General features: G+C 44.8%; 1 protein-coding gene across 2 annotated transcripts in view; it reads right to left on the bottom strand.

Annotated features, from left to right (window-relative positions):
- Positions 1-18,725, bottom strand: part of ARHGEF17 (Rho guanine nucleotide exchange factor 17) — a 224,673-nt gene that overhangs the window by 50,627 nt on the left and 155,321 nt on the right. For both annotated transcript variants that reach the window (XM_061629072.1, XM_061629071.1), the window contains exons 2-5: positions 15,607-15,684; positions 8,073-8,255; positions 2,163-2,279; positions 1,189-1,281 (exon numbers count right to left, since the gene is read on the bottom strand). In XM_061629072.1, the coding sequence (XP_061485056.1) occupies positions 1,189-1,281; positions 2,163-2,279; positions 8,073-8,255; positions 15,607-15,684 (471 nt within the window). The remainder of the gene's footprint in view (positions 1-1,188; positions 1,282-2,162; positions 2,280-8,072; positions 8,256-15,606; positions 15,685-18,725) is intronic.

Below are 18,725 nucleotides of genomic sequence, written 5' to 3'. Positions count from 1 at the left end.
CAGCTTGCCGGAATAGCAAGCTGTCACTACAGCCCATCATCTGGAAACCTGGCAACAGGACAGTTGGGCAAACTGGACAACTTCTCAGGGTGAAAAGAAAAAAATATCCAGGAAAGTATAAAAAAAAAAGGGCCATCGAAATCTGGGGGCTGTGCAAAAACACAACAGGACTCTGGTGCATCTTACATTCATTCCCGTTAGGTTTGTCAAAGGGGACCTAGAGAATTACTCCCTCATTTTTTTTACAAAAAGCAAAGATGCAAAGATGCAACCACCATTTCCTCTTTGGAGTAAATATTTTCTGAGCATTCATTGAAATGAGTCCATCTAAGGAGGTTTAGAAACAAGAGTTCTAAAATAACTAGGATGGTGACTCAACACAGCCACAGCAGAGATTATTCCACAACTCTGTGCAATGGGCGCAAACTTTGGCATCTTGAGAAGCACAGCTTTCTTTAAAATAATAACAAGCAACATGTTTCTAGTCCTTAAGGCTGCTAGACATTTATTACATTTGGAGTCCTTCCTTCCTCCGAGGAACTCTGCATAGGATAATGGGTTTGTTTCATTTTATCTTCACGACAACCCTGTGAGGTTGAATAGGCTGACAGAGGCCTGGTTCACACAACACGATTAGCCAAACTATGGATTACTGGGACCGCCATAGGTTTGTTCTTGGCAACAGCTTGTGGTTAGCGTGGGAAGATTTTAACTATGAGGCTGTGCTCAGACAACATGCTTAGCCATGTGGCTGGCCACTGTGAGAACAGGATGCTGGACTAGATGGCCCCCCTTTGGCCCAATCCAGCTGCTGCAGGGCTCATCTTATGTTCTTAGTTTGGCTTACTGTGTTGCGTGAATTGCAGCCACAGAGGGACTCAAATAAGGTCACCCGGTGAGTTTCATGGCTGCAAGAAGATATGAAATGCTGTTCTCCATAGCAGAGGCTGAAGATCCACCTTACAACACTGGTTCATTCATCTATTCAGTTTAGACCTCCATTTTTCTAGGTATCTAACAGGGATAAAATAACAACAACAGTTACAGTAAGACTCATAAAATGAATTAGGTGACGGAGGTGTAACATAAATGGACAAGCCTAGGGAAACAAATGCGCAGCACCAGAGGTATACATAAAATTATGCTCTGTCATGAAAACCAACAAATGACTAGCCCTGTTTGCCTTACTTTGACCAGAAGCTCATAGCGTGGAATCCGCTGCACTGGCTTGATCATGAGGTCTGAAAGCGCTTGTTTTTCTTTGTTTTCTCTCATGCTTTGCTGAAGAAAAAGAAGATCAAGGTGGAAAGTTATTCCCACATATGAGCTGAGGTGAAGGAAGTTATGTATGTGCATGCAGGAGCCCCTGGGAAGCGTTGGTCTTACGAGATAACCACACTTTGCAGCTCACTCAAGAATGATGCCCTGTTTGTGTCCAAGACCTTCGATCCCAGGGCCTGCCCAACCATAGAGGCAAACTAGACAAGTGGCCAGGGTGGAAATGTTTCAGGGGTGCCTTCTTCAGCTGGGGAAATGTCTTAAGAGACTTTTGGAAAATGGGCAGAGGTAACATAGGGTTCAGAGCCTTCTGATCATCATTAATTACCTGGGCTTAAACACTGCTGGAGGCTATTTAAAACCTCAACAACAGAAGCTCTGCTAAAAGAGATGAGAAGTACCAACAGGATGCCAGCATGGTTAATGAAGAGAGTCGAGGACACTCTAAAAGGCACCTTTAAGAAGTGGTAGGGTTCTCCCAATGAGGAGAAAAAATCAGGGGCACCAGCTCTGGCAAAACAGTGCTAAGTTGATGATAAAGTAAGTGAAAAAATAATCTGAAGCATTAAAACGACTAAAAACATTTAAAGTTGAAAATGAGGATGGAGCAGCCTGATTCAGTCTGGATGTATCCAGATTAAGTCTATTCTTACGCTGGTCAGCTTATTACAACACACTGCGGGGAGTGAGGGGAGGGCACACAAAATTTTAATCTGTCAGAATAGCAAAAACCTTGGCCCTGGCCTGTGAAGGATCTGAGATCTGCTGGATTTGTGAGGAAGCAGGAAGGTGTCAGACTCCAAGGCCAGAGGATGTGATCTCAAGGAAAGGATGAGGTCAGCTACTTCTTTCGACAAACAAAGAGGAGAGGAGATCTGTCATACCTCCAGAAACTTCATAAACGCTGGTCGGGCTTCCTTGGCGATCCTCACAGCATCTTTGGCATTGAGAAAGTTATCAATGTAGGCAGAGTAAATATTCACTAGGATGTCTTTGGAAAACTGGAAGAAGGAGAAAGAAGCACAATAAGATAAGACACTTCACTCTGAAGCGATGGCATGCAGAAGAAAGCAAGAACTGACATCAACACAAGAATTTAGGCCCCTTGGAATTGTTAAAACAACTAAACATCAATTTGTATTTATTTGTACGTATCTGAATTTGTATTTATGAAGGCTTTTATCACCTCAGAGCAGTTTATAGCAGGCGTGACTAACTTGCGGCTTTACAGATGTTGTTGGACTCTAGGTCTCACCCCTCCAAGCCAGTATAGTCACTGGCCAGGGTTAATGGGAGCTGTAGTCCAGCAACGTCTGGAATAAAACAGGAATTATTACTGCTATTTTTTTAAACAAAGTATACAAGCAAACTCACCTATTTCAAATTCCATGCACCCGATTGTCTCATTTCAACTCGGCCACCTTGCCTACGCATGCCACATTAATGTGGCAGCCCCCTATGGCTTGGGAAGGTGTTGCACTAATGTGCTAATACTGCACATGTAGTGCTGGTTTAAATGAGTCACTGGGGACAAGTCACACCACAAGGGAAATTTTTCTTGCTTGTTCCCACCCCGTTTAAATTGGGTCAACCCCCAACTAGAGCGTCTGCTTTGCATGCAGAAGGTCCCAGGTTCAACCCTTGGCATTTCCAGGTAGGGCTAGGGAGGATCCCCTGCCTGAAACCCCAGAGAGCTGCTGCCAGTCGGGTTTAGACTCACTGGGACCCAGAACCTCTGCAGGGGTGGGGGACCGATTAGAATGGTCCGTCCCAGGAGGCTGATGGATCTGGATGGTTTCCTGACGGCTCTTGGAGATTTTCCTGTCACCTTGGCAGGCGATCCTGTCGAAACCCTGGTTGACCTCTGTAATAGAGAAATGGCCAGGGCGGTGGACACGATCGCTCCCGAGCGTCCCCTCTTTCGGAGTGGAGCCAAACCGGCCCCATGGTTTTCCAAGGAGCTGGTGGTGATGAAACGTGTCAGACGGGGACTAGAGCGACGTTGGCAGAAGACTCGGAGTGAAGCTGATCGATCTCGGGCTAGAGCCTATTTGAAGGCCTACTCCGAGGCAGTACGGGCTAAGAAATCTTTCTTCTCGGCCTCCATTGCATCTGCTGGGAGCCGTCCAGCAGAACTGTTTCGAGTGGTTAGGGGGCTTTTAAGTTCCAGCCCCCGTGAGGGTAATTCTGACCACTCAGCAGACCGCTGTCAAGAATTTGCACGGCACTTTGCAGACAAAGTCACTCAGATTCGCTCTGACGGATGCTAAAATTGATACAGTCTCTGAGGATGTAACTTTGGTGCCTGTTTGTCCAATTAAAATGGATTATTGTCCTGCCCGAGGATGTGGACAAGATCCTTGCAGCGGCGCGTGCCACCACTTGTTTGCTGGACCCTTGCCCTTCCTGACTCATTAGAAGTACCAGAGGGGGACTGGTCGATTGGGTCAGGGGAGTAGTTAATGCCTCTCTACAACAAGGCAGAATTCCATCATGCTTAAAGGAGGCAGTTATAAGACCACTGCTGAAAAAGCCCTCCCTGGATCCCTCTTTCCTAGGAAACTACCGGCCAGTCTCCAATATTCCATTTTTAAGCAAGATAATAGAGCGTGTGGTGGTCGCCCAACTCCAGAGATTCCTGGATGATACAGATTATCTGGATCCATTTCAATCTGGTTTCAGGCCTGGCTATGGGAGAGAGGCGGCTTTGGTCGCCTTGGTGGATGACCTACGCAGAGAACTGGACGGGGAGTGCGTCTCTGTTGGTTCTACTGGACCTCTCAGCGGCTTTCAATACCATCGATCATGGTATCCTTCTGGGCCGCCTTGCCGAGATGGGACTTGGGGGCACTGTGTTACAGTGACTCCAGTCCTTCCTGGAGGACCGAACCCAGAAGGTGGTACTGGGGGACTCTTACTCGACCCCCTGGCCATTGACCTATGGGGTCCCTCAGGGTCCAGTTTTGTCCTCCATGTTATTTAACATTTACATGAAACCGCTGGGAGAGGTTGTCCAGGGTTTTGGGGTTCGGTGCCATCAGTATGCCGATGACACTCAACTCTATTTCTCTTTTCCACCTGAAGCCAAGGAAGCCGTACAGGCCCTAAACCAGTGTCTGGCATCAGGGATGGACTGGATGAGGGCAAACAAGTTGAGATTAAATCCTGACAAAACAGAGGTACTCCTGGTCAGTCGGAGGGCAGATCAGGGAATAGGGATTCAAGCAGTGCTGGTTGGGGTTGCACTCCCCCTGAAGTCTCAGGTTCACAGTTTGGGTGTACTCTTGGACTCAACTTTGAATTTGGAGGCCCAGATTACTGCTGTATCCAGGAGCGTCTTTGCCCAATTAAAACTGGTGCGCCAGCTACGCCCGTTCCTGGAGCTGCCTGATCTGACTAGGGTGATGCATGCCTTGGTTACATCCCGCTTAGACTACTGTAACGTGCTCTACGTGGGGCTGCCTTTGAAGACTGTTCGGAAACTTAAATTGGTACAAAGAGCTATCCGGGGCTGGTTACAGGGACCATACAACTCCCCTGTTACAACAGCTCCACTGGCTGCCAATTTGTTTCTGGTCACAATTCAAAGTGCTGGTTTTGACCTACAAAGCCCTGTATGGCTCAGGTCCAGGCTATTTGACAGATCGTATCTCCCTACATGAACCTGTCTGGGATTTGAGATCTTCAGGTGAGGCCCTTCTTGTGCTCCCCACACCTTCGCAAGTACATATGAAGAGGACACGAGATAGGGCCTTTTTGGTGGCCGCCCCTAGGCTATGGAACTCCCTTCCGAGTGAGGTGCGATTAGCTCCCTCCTTGCCGTCTTTCCAGCGACAAGTAAAGACTGTTTTATTTCAACAGGCATTTGGGATAGAGAACGACCAAGATTAAATGTCATAGAATTGGTGACTACAGTATATGAGTTTATTATTTTAAATTGTCCGCTGTTTTTAACGTATGTTTTATGGTTTTCAATTTTTCTCATAGTTTAATTCTATTTTAATTGTATATTTCTGTATGTTTTAATGGTGTTGTTTTTAGTTGTAAGCCACTCTGAGTCCTATTGGAAAAAGGGCGGGGTAGAAATCAAGTTTATTATTATTATTATTATTATTATTAGACAATACTGAGCTAGATGGACCAATCTTACTCAGAATAAGGTGGTTTCTTATATTCCTCATTTGCTGCCTTGCCACTCTAAGAAGAAAGCGGGCGAAACAAGATGTCGCCTTCCGGCCCGTCTTCCTTTCACACTCCCCCCTGTCCACCCCCCACCAGAGCATTTGCATAAATAAAGATAACAATTTCAAACTGGCCCAAGTCCAGCTGAAACCAGAACAGATGTAAATGCAAGTCCCCAAAAGGAATCCAGCTTGCAGGCTGGGAGTTGCAGATGGAGAAGAGAGAGAGAGAGGCAGTGTTCATAACCAACCACAGGGTTTGCCATTTGAGGAGTCGACGTGACGGCAAGGTTGCTTCACCCAGGAGACTCCTGGAATTAGATTTTTAAGCTGGCAAAACGAGGCTGAGCTACTGAGCCATATTTGGTATGTTTAAGCTACCCTAAAGTCTCATGAGAGATGGGACCACACGCTTTTCTGGCTGATGCAAGATGCAGACGTTCACTTTGGACCCCTGTTGTCAGGAGCCTCTTGAATGCCCAGGACCTGGCCCTTGGCCTAGAGTGGCTGTTGCACTGCATTCCCAGGGAGTCTGTGAGTGACAGAAAGCTGCCCCCAAATATAAAAATCTTGACAATTTAAGAAACAGCAAACATATATCTAGCTTGCCAGATATTGAGAAGGTACGCTGACTCCTGGAAGAGAGTCTGTCTGCTCCTCTGAAGTAGAAAGGGAAATCAGCAGCATGCGACTTGAGTCTAGCTTCCTTTGGAGGAAGGTGGCTCAGAAATAAATTGTAGTGTAGTACCAAACATAATAATAAAAATGAATGAGCTCCTGAGGGAGGAACAGAGAAATGCTACACCTGGCCCGGGTGCAACGGAATGGAGTGGTGAAGCAACCACCACGCTCCAAGCCTTGCTGCTTGTGCCACCCAGGCTAGAAGCTAAGGGGGCAGTTTCCTTGTGTTTCTGCTAGGCCAGCTGCCTGGGCATCTTGCAGGATCCACGAGGTGCCACCCTGATGCCATCCTGTCCCCAAATGGCCCATTTTGAGGGTAACTTCTCTGCCTGCCACCATTATTATTACCTTGAAGAGCACAACTCCTGATGTAGACCAATAGCACCATCTGCAGCAGGCGATGCTAACTTGTGGCTATTTTATTATTATTATTATTATTATTATTATTATCAGTAGTAGTAGTAGTAGTACTCCCAGCAGGGTCACCCACGGCGGTAAGGTCAAGGGAGGGGAACCAGACAAAGAACGATCCAAGAAAGTCCTCAACAGCAGAACAGGCGGAGGATAACAGTGTGTACGTTACAACGGCTGTGAAGGCGGATGAAGGCTGCAGCAGATAAAGGACTTCCAATCGTCATGGTACCCATGCCGTTGGCTCAAAGCCTTTTCCTGTCAAGATTGTGTGTTGATCGTTGTGTGCCGATCTCCCCACACAAAACAAATTCACGCACAGGCGTCCTCTAACCAAATCATCTCAGAAGACAATCTTACTCGGCCACGAGTGATCGCCAATGAATGAAGTTCTCTCCTGTGTCATAACGTTGGTGCATGCACGCTGAAGCCAACTCACATGTGCATCTTATCATTTTGCCTGATATCAGAGGATATCCTCGAGGATACGGACAGGACACTTGCAGCAGTGAAGCCGACTGTGTGCCCTCTTGATTCCTGCCTATCATTGTTTGTAAAATCTAGTAGGAGGGGATTACCTGCATGGGGCCAGGAAGAGGTTAATGCCTCACTACAGGAGGTAGTTATGCCCGCTGCCTTGAAAGAGGTGGTGGTGCAACCCCCTATACTGGGTCAGGCCAGGGGCACATCTGTTCCAGCGTCCTGTTCTCACAGTGGCCAACCAGATGCCCAAGAGAAGACTACAAGCAGGACCTCAGCACACAAACACTCTCTCCTCCTGTGGTTTCTAGGAACTGGTATTTGGAAACATACGGCCCCTGACTATGGAGGCAGAGTATTGCTATTGTGGCCAGTAGCGATTCAAGTCTTATCCTCCATGAATTTGTCTAATCCGCTTTTAAAGCCATCCAAGTTGGTGGACAACACTACTTCCTGTGGGAGCAAATTCCATCTACCTCTGCGCTGCATGAAAAAGTACTTTCTTTTCTCTGTCCTGAATCTTCCATCATTCAACTTCACTGGATGTCCACGAGTTCTAGTGTTTTGAATAAGGGAGAAAAACGTTTCTCTGTCCGTTTCCTCCATGCCATGCATAATTTTACACACTTCTCTCATGTCGCCACTGACTCGCCTTTTCTCTAAACTAAAAAGCCCCAAATGCTGCAACTTCATAGGGGAATTGCTCCATCCCCTTGATCATTCTGGTTGCCCTTTTCTGACCTTTTTCTAAATTTACAAGATCCTTTTTGAGGTGTGGCAACCAGAACTGCTCAAGGAGGCATCTCCATGGCAGCAGGTAAAATGGCAAACCTGAATCCATGGGCCGGATTTCACCTATGGGCTGCTAGTTGCCAACCTCTTCACAATGGGAGCCTGAGACACTCAAATCCTGTTTCCAAAGTTCTTCTGCATTACAAGGATCTCGCAAGTCTCCCTCACCCTCCCTCCCTTTCTGCCACTGCACTCAATGCAGAAGAGGCACGCTGTGCCACGACTGCAGGGTTGGGCTGCTGGACTCACCGACTGTGCCAGGATGTCGCCAACTTTCTGCTTCTCGTGCCAGTTCTGCACACACTCTGTGATCTGCTCCAGGAACTCCTCGTGGTGTTCCAGCAGCTCGGGGATCTGATCGAAGATCTCGTCCACCAGGGAAGGGTCACAGAGGATGGAATTTTCAGGAAGTTTCAGGGGCTTCATGTAACCCTGCAAAAAGCGGGGGGGGAGGGAGGAGACAAACATTTATTTATTTGTTTAATTAAACTAACATCACGTCCTTCCTGCCAGAAGGAACCCAGGTCGGCAAACAACAAGCAATAAAACACTAAAAAAAATCTTTTAAAAACACCTTTAAAAATTATCTTTTTAAAAAACACCTTAAAAACAAAGCATCTTTAAAAACATTTTAAAAAATCTTTAAAAAGTCTTTAATACAATTCCAGTTCGGATGCAGACTGGGATAAGGCCTCAACTCTTCTGCTCTTATCGAGAAGCACCTTAAAAACAATGAGGTGATGACTAGGAGCCAACATGGATTTATGAAGAACAAACCCTGCCAGACTAATCTTATCTCATTTTTTGATTGGGTAACCTCCCTGGTAGACTGTGGGAATGCTGTGGACATAATATATCCTGACTTCAGCAAAGCTTTTGACAAAGTACTCCATGATATTCTGATTAGCAAGCTAGCTAAATGTGGGCTGGATGGAACAAGGAAAAAGAAACCAAATGCACTGTTATAAGATGGGGGATACTTTGCTCAGCAATATGACATGTGAGAAGGATCTTGGAATTGTCATTGATCACAAACTGAATATGAGCCAACTGTGCAATGTGGCTGCAAAAAACGCAAATGCTATTTTAGGCTGCATTAACAGAAGTATAGTTTTCAAATCACATGAAGTATTAGTTCCCATCTATTTGGCACTGGTTAGGCCTCATCTTGAGTACTGTGTCCAGTTCTGGTCTCCACACTTCAAGAAGGATGCAGACAAACTGGAACAGGTTCAAAGAGGGCAACAAAGATGATCAGGGGACTGGAAACAAAGCCCTATCAGGAGAGACAGAAAGAACTGGGCATGTTTAGCCTGGAGAAGAGAAGACTGAGGGGAGATATGATAGCACTCTTCAAGTACATGAAAGGTTGCCACATAGAGGAGGGCCAGGATCTCTTCTCGATCGTCCCAGAATGCAAGACATGGAATAATGGGCTCATGTTGCAGGAAGCCAGATTTCGACTGAACATCAGGAAAAAGCTCCTAACTGTTAGAGCCATACGACAATGGAATCAATTACTTAGAGAGGTAGTGGGCTCTCTGACACTGGAGGCATTCAAAAGGCAGCTGGACAGCCATCTGTCGGGAATGCTTTGATTTGGATTCCTGCATTGAGCAGGGGGTTGGCTTGATGGCCTTATAGGCCCCTTCCAACTCTGCTATTCTATATGATTCTATGGCAGAGAGAAATCAATTCATCTTTGGACATGAGTGAACCAATTCAGTGGCTTCATATGGTTTAGCCCATCAGCTCCCCTCTGGTGGTCTGTAAAGCACAAAGCAGCCTACAACCTAAAGCTAAATCGTAGATAATCCTTAACCTATGGTCTATTGAAACAGACCAACTTCAAACCATGGTTTATGTTGTTGGCTTGTTTACCTAAACCGTAGGTAAGATTAAACACATTTTAGGGTTTGCACGTAACAATAAACTGTAATTAATCAAAAACAGCAATGAAAGCTTCCAATATCCTCCTCACAGCCAAGCGAAAGAGGGAAGGGATGTTACAAACGTTTTAAGCTAATCCATAGTTCAGTGCTACAGACCAAAGTGAAACAGGCCAAAGTCTGGGCTGTTCCTGCTTCCAGCTTTATAACTTTTCAAAGGTGGAGGAAACGTTCAATGTTTTGTAGGTATTTAAAAAGCCAGTTGGAATTGGATTGCTCCTTTTGCTACATGGCCATCTCTCAGCCATGCTAGTCATTCAGGAGTGTGTGTGTGTGTTTTCTCTCTTCCCTTCAAGGATGGCATCTCTGAATGAGTCAGGAGCATTTCCAGGAATTTCACAGGGCTGAATTAAAGCTTTCTAAATCCGTAGCTCTCTTAGCTTTGAGGAGGGATTTGATTGCCTGCCTTTGTCCCATTCAATTAATGACTCATTATTCCCTGCTTAAATTTATTTATTTATTTATTTATTTAATTACATTTCTAGACCGCCCTATAGCAGAAAGCTCTCAGGGCGGTGTACAACAAATAAAATCACAATTAAAATATGAGCAAGTGTGGAAAAAAAATATATAGTACAATTATAAAACATTAATAAAATTGCCATTGAGATTTAAATTAAGATCATATTAAGTTTAAAATGTTAAATTAAAATATTTAAAAATTTACAAAATTTAAAAAGATGGAGAAGAGGGTGGCAGCATCAAAAAGTTCGTCCTGCCCTGTGCGCTGCGGTTTTCTCTGGTGCAGCAGCAGAATTCTGCATAAGCCTGATTCTGAACTTACAGGATACAATATCAAAACATATGACCAAACACGTTTCGACAAAGTCTTCTTCAGTGGTCAATAAGTGTACAAAACAACAACTATACAATTCAGCATAAGTGTAACAATACAATTCACAGTGCAACTCCTGCAAAGATAAAATATATATATTATTGAAATACTGGAAATATAATATTAGTCTAAATACAAAATCTTTATACTCCTTATATAAACTTACCCTTTGTTGAAACATGTTTGGTCATATGTTTTGATATTGTATTTTATAAGTTGGGTATATTTATTCTTGCTCTATCAGCTACGATAGTTGTGCATGTTTTTAAATTTTTTTTTTTTTTTTATAATGCATCCACATCCTTAACAGAGGCAGTTGTGAATTCATATTTTTGGTTCCCAATTCCTTGTTCTTCTAAATTTCAGTTTGTTGGGAGATACTTTTTGGTTTGTTTTAAGCCTGTTCTGAGCGCGTATGACTGATCCAAAATTTAAGGACTAGAACTGGCCTTCCAATAAATAAGGCCATTCTTCCCTGTCCCCGTCGGCACCCACTCTGGCCCATGGCCTGCTCATCTCTTGCCTTGGCTACTGCCATCTTCTCCTTTGTGGTCTTCTGTGGTCTCCTCTTCGTCCCCTCCCATCTGTCCAGCAATTCTGCTGTCAGAATAGCTGACGAGGGGTGCCCACTGAGACTGGTAGGGCAAAAGGCGGGGAGCCCAACAGTAGGTGGACCTGGGGTCAATGACAGGCAGACGCAGGGCCAAATGACAGGCAGAGGCAACTAATTCTAATTCTCCATCTTCTTCCTGTTGAGTTCTGCAAGGGCACAACTGAAACGGAGGGGAAGGTGGCAGCAAGGGCTACCCCCTGGACTGGTTAAGAAGGCAGGAGGGGGATCTGGCTGAGTGCAGACGGTTGTTGTTTGGGCAGCGCCCCAATTGCCCTAACAGACCCGCCTCCACTGCCACTGTCATCCCACTCTTGCTGCTGACACTGGCTTCAGGGATCGAGCGCACGCTGCTCGCCTCTCCACTTTTGCATCCCAATACAGCCCTGGCCATGGCCTTTTGCTCCTCCGGATCCATTACCCTCCACCGTCCCAAGATCTCCTGCTCCTTCAAGAGTATCCGCCCTTTCCTCCTTGCTGCCCCACATGGCTGGCACTGCCCCCCAAGATATCTGCATGCTCCTTCTGCTCTAACCTCCCCAGCATTATCCTTTCCTAGGAGGCTTCTGGCTCAGCCCTCCCCCTGATATTTCCCATGCCCTATGGCACAGATAGCCAATGCGGTGCCCTCCAGATGTTGCTGGACTCCTTCCCATCAGCCCCAGCCAGCTGTTTACTGAGCATTCATTCCGATTTGTTTGCAAAAGATGTCGCATAAATGCCATATCTGTAAAGCACATCCCCCTCATAGAATTCTGGGAACCGTAGTTTACCCATCACAGATGATGGGAGCTGTAGTCCATAATAGCGAGAGGACACCATGTTGGTTACCCCTGTGCAACTGTAATAAGCCTAAGTACATATAACTGATCAAAGCCTTTTTCTGTCAAGATTGTGTGTTGATCGTGGTGTGCCGATCTCCCCACATAAAACAAATTTACACACAGGCGTCTTCCATAACAAAAGTCCCATGGCGATCAGTGAATGACGACAGGGTCAGGACTGTGAAATCCAGAAGCCCCTAGTCATGAACTGGTACACCGGCGGTGGATACAGATTCAGACGGATCATTTGTTAAAGACTTTATTTTGGAAGACAATTTTACTTGGTCACGAGTGATTGCCAAGAAAAAAGAAGAATAAGATTTAAAAAAAAATTATTACTGGAGAAAAACATTCAGAAACGAAGTTCCACAATGAACAATGAGTGTTCGCTGATATTATGTATTTCCAAAAATAGGAGAAAAAAATACACATAAAATTCTTAATTGTCTACCTTTACGGAATGCTTAATAAACTATATATGGATAAACGGACTGCCTTCAAGTCGATCCCGACTTATGGCCACCCTATGAATAGGGTTTTCATGGTAACCGGTATTCAGAGGCGGTTTATGATTGTGTTCCTCTTTTTTTTTTTTAATAATTTTTTTTATTCAAATTTTTCAAAAGACAAACAAAACAAAATCAAACAACAAAAACATAAACATAACAATACAACAAAAGAAAAAAATAAAATAGTTGACTTCCGATTTGTCGCAGATCAGCTATAAGTATATAATATATATCAAACCTGTCCCTTAATATATACATACAGGATCACTTTTCTCCATAGGCTATCTTAGTTAATCGTCAAATCCCAATATCATCATTTTATTTTGATCTTTCAACAAAAAGTCTAAGAGAGGCTTCCATTCCTTAAGAAATGTGTCTGTCGATTTTTCTCTAAGTAGACATGTCAATTTATCCATCTCTACTAAGTCCATTAATTTCAATAGCCATTCTTCCGTTGTTGGTGTTGATTCCATTTTCCACTTTTGTGCATATAATAATCTTGCTGCCGTAATGATTGTGTTCCTCTGAGGCTGAGAGGCAGTGACTTGAAGGCACATAACAACAACAATACTATAGGCACTATTACTGCCACCTACTAAAAAACCCACACAAAATCCAAATTACAAAATGGCCTGCCTTCAAGTCCATCTCGACTTATGGCCACCCTACGAAGAGGGTTTTCATGGTAAGTGGTATTCAGAGTTGGTTTGCCATTGCCTCCCTCTGAGGCTGAGAAATGGTGACTGGCCCAAGGTCACCCAGGGAGCTTCATGGCTGTGTGGGGATTCAAACCCTCATCTCCCGGGTCGCAGTCCAGCACTCTAACCACTACACCACACTGGCTCTCTTTTAGCAGTATTCAGAGGTGGTTTGCCATTGCCTCTCTCTGAGGCTGAGAGGCAGAGACTGGCCCAAGGTAACCCAGGGAGCTTCATGGCTGCGGGGGATTCGAACCCTGGTCTCCAACACTCTAACCACTCCAATACATTTCTATCAGGATGGACAAGTCTGTCTATTTCTAGGTAGGTATTGTATTCATTTCCAAGTGTGTTGCTACCCTCATTAGTCACTGCCAGTTCAGACACTGGGGTGTGGGGCATATTGAGGAAAAGGTAGATAGTGAAGACCAAAAGTGATACAAGTTCACAGTGAGGAACAGAACAGGCAGGGGAAGCAGCAGAATGGAGAACAGATACTGAAGTATGCTTCTGAATACAGTAATACTTCAGTTAACTAAGTAGATGCGTTCCTGGACATTACTTCTTTAACATAAACTTTGGTACCAGAGTTAGGAATAACATGGAAGGAACAGGGATAGATTTCTACACCTGCTCGTAGATGGTGGGGGCAGCTTCAACAGGGGCTTTAAAGGGTGCCTACCCAGCATGCACCCCCTCCCCCTCCCCAGAATCGTACTGGATCATTCCCTCCCCAGCCATCTCTGTAATGCAAAGCAGACACAGGCTTGTCAGTTTCACCCTAGTAACAGCCTAGCACAGGCTTATCAGTTTCACCTTAAAGCAAAGGCATAGTCTTGTCAGTTTATCCTTAGCAAAGGTACATGTTAGTCAATTTCACCTTAAAGCAAAGGCACAGGCATATCAGTTTACTGATAGCCAAACAAAGACACTGGCTAGTCAGTTTCACCTTAAAGCAAAGGCATATGCTTGAAAGTTTATCCATAGCAAAGAAAAGCTTGTCAGTTTCACCTTTAAAAAACTCTTCCTTCCTTCCTGGGGGATTTGTTAACTGAGGTATTAAGAGATCAATGGCTGGAAACCACAGGAGGGGAGAATGCTCTTGTGCTCAGGTCCTGCTTGCAGGCTTCCCATAATGGGCATTTGATTGGCCACTGTGAGAACAGGATGCTGGACTAGATGGGCCACTAGCCTGATCCAGCAGGCTCTCCTTCTGAAGCTGTCTTTTATCGAACCAGATCACTGGTCCACCTAGCTCAATATTGTCTACACTGACTGCCAGCGGCTCTCCAAGGTTTCTGACGGGGTCTCTTCCAGCCTTCCACAGAGACACCAGGGATTGAACCTGGGACTTTTTGCTTGCAAAGCTGATGATCTAGCACTGGGCCACAGAGAGAGAGAGGCTGACATTTAGAGCTGTAGTTGGTAAGTCTGTGTTCTGTGAATAAAAGAATCAAAACAGACAGTGAAGAATACAAGAATAATCCTCCAGACTTCACACTTGGAGGAAGGTGGTGGTGGGTGGAAAGGATAATTGCATGCGGACTAAAGGAGATAAAGGGGTGGTGGTGAGAGGGAAAGAATTGCTACAGAGCCAGAGGGACAGAAAAGAAAATCACGTCAGATCAATTTAATGTAAGGAGAAATACATGATGGCATCATTTCCTCCCAAATGGAAAGGTAAAGACCATGAAAAAGCCCTGCTGGGTCAAGCCAAAGTTTGATCTAGTTTAGCAGCCTGTTCTCCCAGTGGCCAGCTAGGCAATTTTTGAGAAGACCACAAGGATAAGGACACAAGACCATGCTGGATCAGGCCAGTGGCCCGTCTAGTCTAGTCTAAATGCCCCAAAGGGAAGCCCATCAGTGGGACCTGAGCACTAAAGCTTTCCCCTGTCTGGAAGTTTCCAGAAACTGGTATTAAGAAATGTACTAACATGGAGGGAGAGGCTAGTAGCCATTGATAGCCTTATGGTCCTCCATGAATTTGTCTAATTCTCTTCTAAAGCCATCCAAGCTGGTGGCCATCACTGCGACCCTGCAAGGTAGGTTAGGCTCAGAGATGTGGACAAGCCCAAGGTCACCCAGGGAGCTTCATGGCTGAATGAGGATAGGAATCCGGGTCTCCCAAGACCTAGTCCAACCACTGCACCACACTGGCTTTCTGTGACCAAACAGCAAATGCACAGAAAAATGCACATGTGAGTACGTGCCCAGATGTGGTACGCATAAGAGATCAGTGAGAACGTGTGTATACATCATAGTGTGGAAGAAAAAAATAGCACAGGCGCATTCTAACAGGGCAGAAAGCTCCATTAAAGTTGCAGCTCTCCTGCCTTTGCTCCCACACAGATGGGTTACCTGCATCAGCGTCCGGAGCGATTCCACATACGACTGCTCAGTATCCAGGAGGGTCATGATGACATGTTTCCTCATATCCTGCAAGAAAGAGGCAGAGAGGGGTTTGAGAAATGCTGCCGCCACACGCAGAAAAGCTTTCTGAAGATAAATTGAGAACTCTGCAACTTAAGAAATAGTGCCTGAGTTTGTTTTTTTCCTTCTCCCTCCCAATCCCTTCTCCTTTTGTGTCGTGTCTTTTTAAATTGTAAGTCTGAAGGCAGGGTTTGTTTTATCAGTAAAGGGCAGCTTCCTATGGGGTTCCGGTCATTCCTGCACTGATTTACTTCTCACACACATACACCCAGGAGTGGATGCAAATGATTCAGCTGCACAACAGGCAGGGAGAAGGTGGACACTGGGAGATATCACGTGGCTGTGGCATGACGCTACTCCCTGTTCCTGATGGTCCCAGCCAGAGAATCAGGCCAGCTTTGATCTCTGCACCCTGCAGGCCCCATCCTGAGTTCTGTTTCTTGGTCATACTATAGCGTGACGGAATGCTGGCAACTTTTTTTTTAATATATAGAAGAAGACTATTCCCCTCCCCCTCCCCCTCCCCCATGCTTCATAAGCAGTTATCTAATTTATTTTTTTAATTTGTTTGTGCTAGAAAGTACAGAATAGAATGCTATTGACTTAGGATGCAATCCAATACACACTTACCTGGGAGTAAGTCCCACTGAACCCAGTGGAGCTTACTTCTGAGTAGACATTGTTGTTGTTGTTGTTATATAACAATAATAACAACAACAATAATAATCCCGCCCTTCCTCCCAGAAGGAGTCCAGGGTGGCAAACAAAAACACTAAAAAAACCCTCTAAAACATCTTTAAAACAGACGTTAAAATATATTAAAAATCTTTAAAAGCATCTTAAAACATGTTTTAAAACATATTAAAACATCTTAAAAGGCAGTTCCAACACAGATGCAGACTGGGATAAGGTCTCTACTTAAAAGGCTTGTTGAAAGAGGAAAGTCTTCAAAAGGCGCCAAAAAGATAGCAGAGATGGCGCCTGTCTAATATTTAAGCATAGGGAATTCCACAGGGTAGGTGCCGCCACACTAAAGGTCCGTTTCCTATATTGTGCAGAATGGACCTCCTGATAAGATGGTATCTGCAGGAGGCCCTCACCTGCAGAACACAGTGATTGACTGGGTATGTAGGGGGTAAGACAGTCTTTCAGGTATCCTGGTCCCAAGCTGTATAGGGCTTTGTACACAAAATCTAGAACCTTGAACTTGGCCCGATAGCAAACGGGCAGCCAGTGCAATTCTTTCAGCAGCAGGGTGACATGTTGGTGATACCCTGCCCCAGTGAGCAGTCTCACCGCTGCATTTTGCACCAGCTGCAGCTTCCGGACCAACCTCAAGGGCAGTCCAACATAGAGTGCAGTGATTGATTGGATATTTATTTTAAATTATATCTCACCCTTGCTCCGGATAGGAGCCCAGGGAGCAAACAACACTAAAAAACTCTAAAACATCTTAAAAACAGACTTTGAAATGTATAAAACAAAACATTTAAAAAAATATCTTTTTTAAAAAAAGCTTTAGAAACATCTAAAACGGCAATTCCAACACAGACACAGACTGGGATAGGTCTCAACTTAAAAGGCTTGTTGAAAGAGGAAAGTCTTCAGTAGACTCCAAAAAAATAACAGAGATGGCACCTGTCTAATATTTAAGGGGAGGGAATTCCACAGGGTAGGTGCCGCCACACTAAAGGTCAGTTTCCAATGTTGTGCAGAATGGACCTCCTGATAAGATGGTATCTGCAGGAGGCCCTCATCTGCAGAGCGCAGTGATCAATTGGGTATATAAGGGGTAAGACGGTCTTTCAGGTATCCTGGTTCCGAGCTGTATAGGGCTTTGTACACCAAAACCAGGCCCTTGAACTTGGCTTTGGATATTGAATATTGAATTATTGGATTCAACTGACTTGGATTGCAGCCCAGCCCATAGGCCACATCAAAAGAAAACAAAATAAAATACATTTGAACTCCACATAAAAGTAAAAAAATGTTATTAAAACTCCACATAAAATGAAAGGTTGTATTTGTTTTTGTTAAAACAACTAGAAGTGAAACATTAAAATAAAGTTAAAAATAGGGGAGGAACAGATCAAAGTGAAATTATATCCTTAAGACTCTCCAGCACAATTGTCTACAATGGATCCCAAATACCTTTTCCTAAAACTGGAGGCCCAATACCCGAAAAGAAGCGACCTACCAAGTTACATATGGATTCGTTTCCTTGTAATAGAAAGCTTACTTTTTCTGCCACATCCCAATATTTCACATCCTATGAAATGAAATGGACTGCCTTCAAGTTGATCCTGACTTATGGCGGCCCTATGAAGAGGGTTTTCATGGTAAACGGTATTCAGAGGAGGTTTACCATTGCCTTCCTCTGAAGCTGAGAGGCAGTGACTGGCACAAGGTCACCCAGTGCGCTTCATGTCTGTGTGGGGATTCGAACCCTGGTCTCCCAGGTCATAGTCCAGCACCTTAACTACTACACCACACTGGCTCTCTGTCATATCCTTTAATAGGGTTTTTTTGTTGCTATATGCCTTCAAGTCGATTTTGACTTATGGCAACCCTATGAATCAGTGACCTCCAAGAGCATCTGTCATGAACCACCCTGTTCAGATCTTGTAAATTCAGGTCTGTGGCTTCCTGTATGGAATCAATCCATCTCTTGTTTGGCCTTCCTCTTTTTCTACTCCCTTCTGTTTCTCCCAGCATTATTGTCTCACTGACATGCAAGAACACAATGAGGCAAATCCTCTAAAAAGATGTGGGGGGGGGGAGACAACTTCCTAACATGCAAGTGACAACAGAAGCAACAGAAGCAAACGTGAATTGCACCCATTCTCCTGGTATGATTTTCCTCCCTGGCTCTCTATTTCCTAGCCTAAACATTTCATTCGTGATCTAGCCACAGTCAGTCTCTTTGGAAGTCCAGTTGATTTCACTGGGAGAGGGAAGAGGATGTGCATAAATTTCTCCCACTGAAAATGATGGGGCTCCAAAAGGCTTCATTCAGTTACCTCACTCCCCAATCCCAAATTCTTGAT

The sequence above is a fragment of the Rhineura floridana genome, chromosome 5, assembly GCF_030035675.1.
Source record: "Rhineura floridana isolate rRhiFlo1 chromosome 5, rRhiFlo1.hap2, whole genome shotgun sequence".
In the NCBI taxonomy this organism is placed as follows: domain Eukaryota; kingdom Metazoa; phylum Chordata; class Lepidosauria; order Squamata; family Rhineuridae; genus Rhineura; species Rhineura floridana.
Note: the sequence above shows the minus strand (reverse complement) of the source record. Positions and strands in the feature narration are given on the sequence as shown.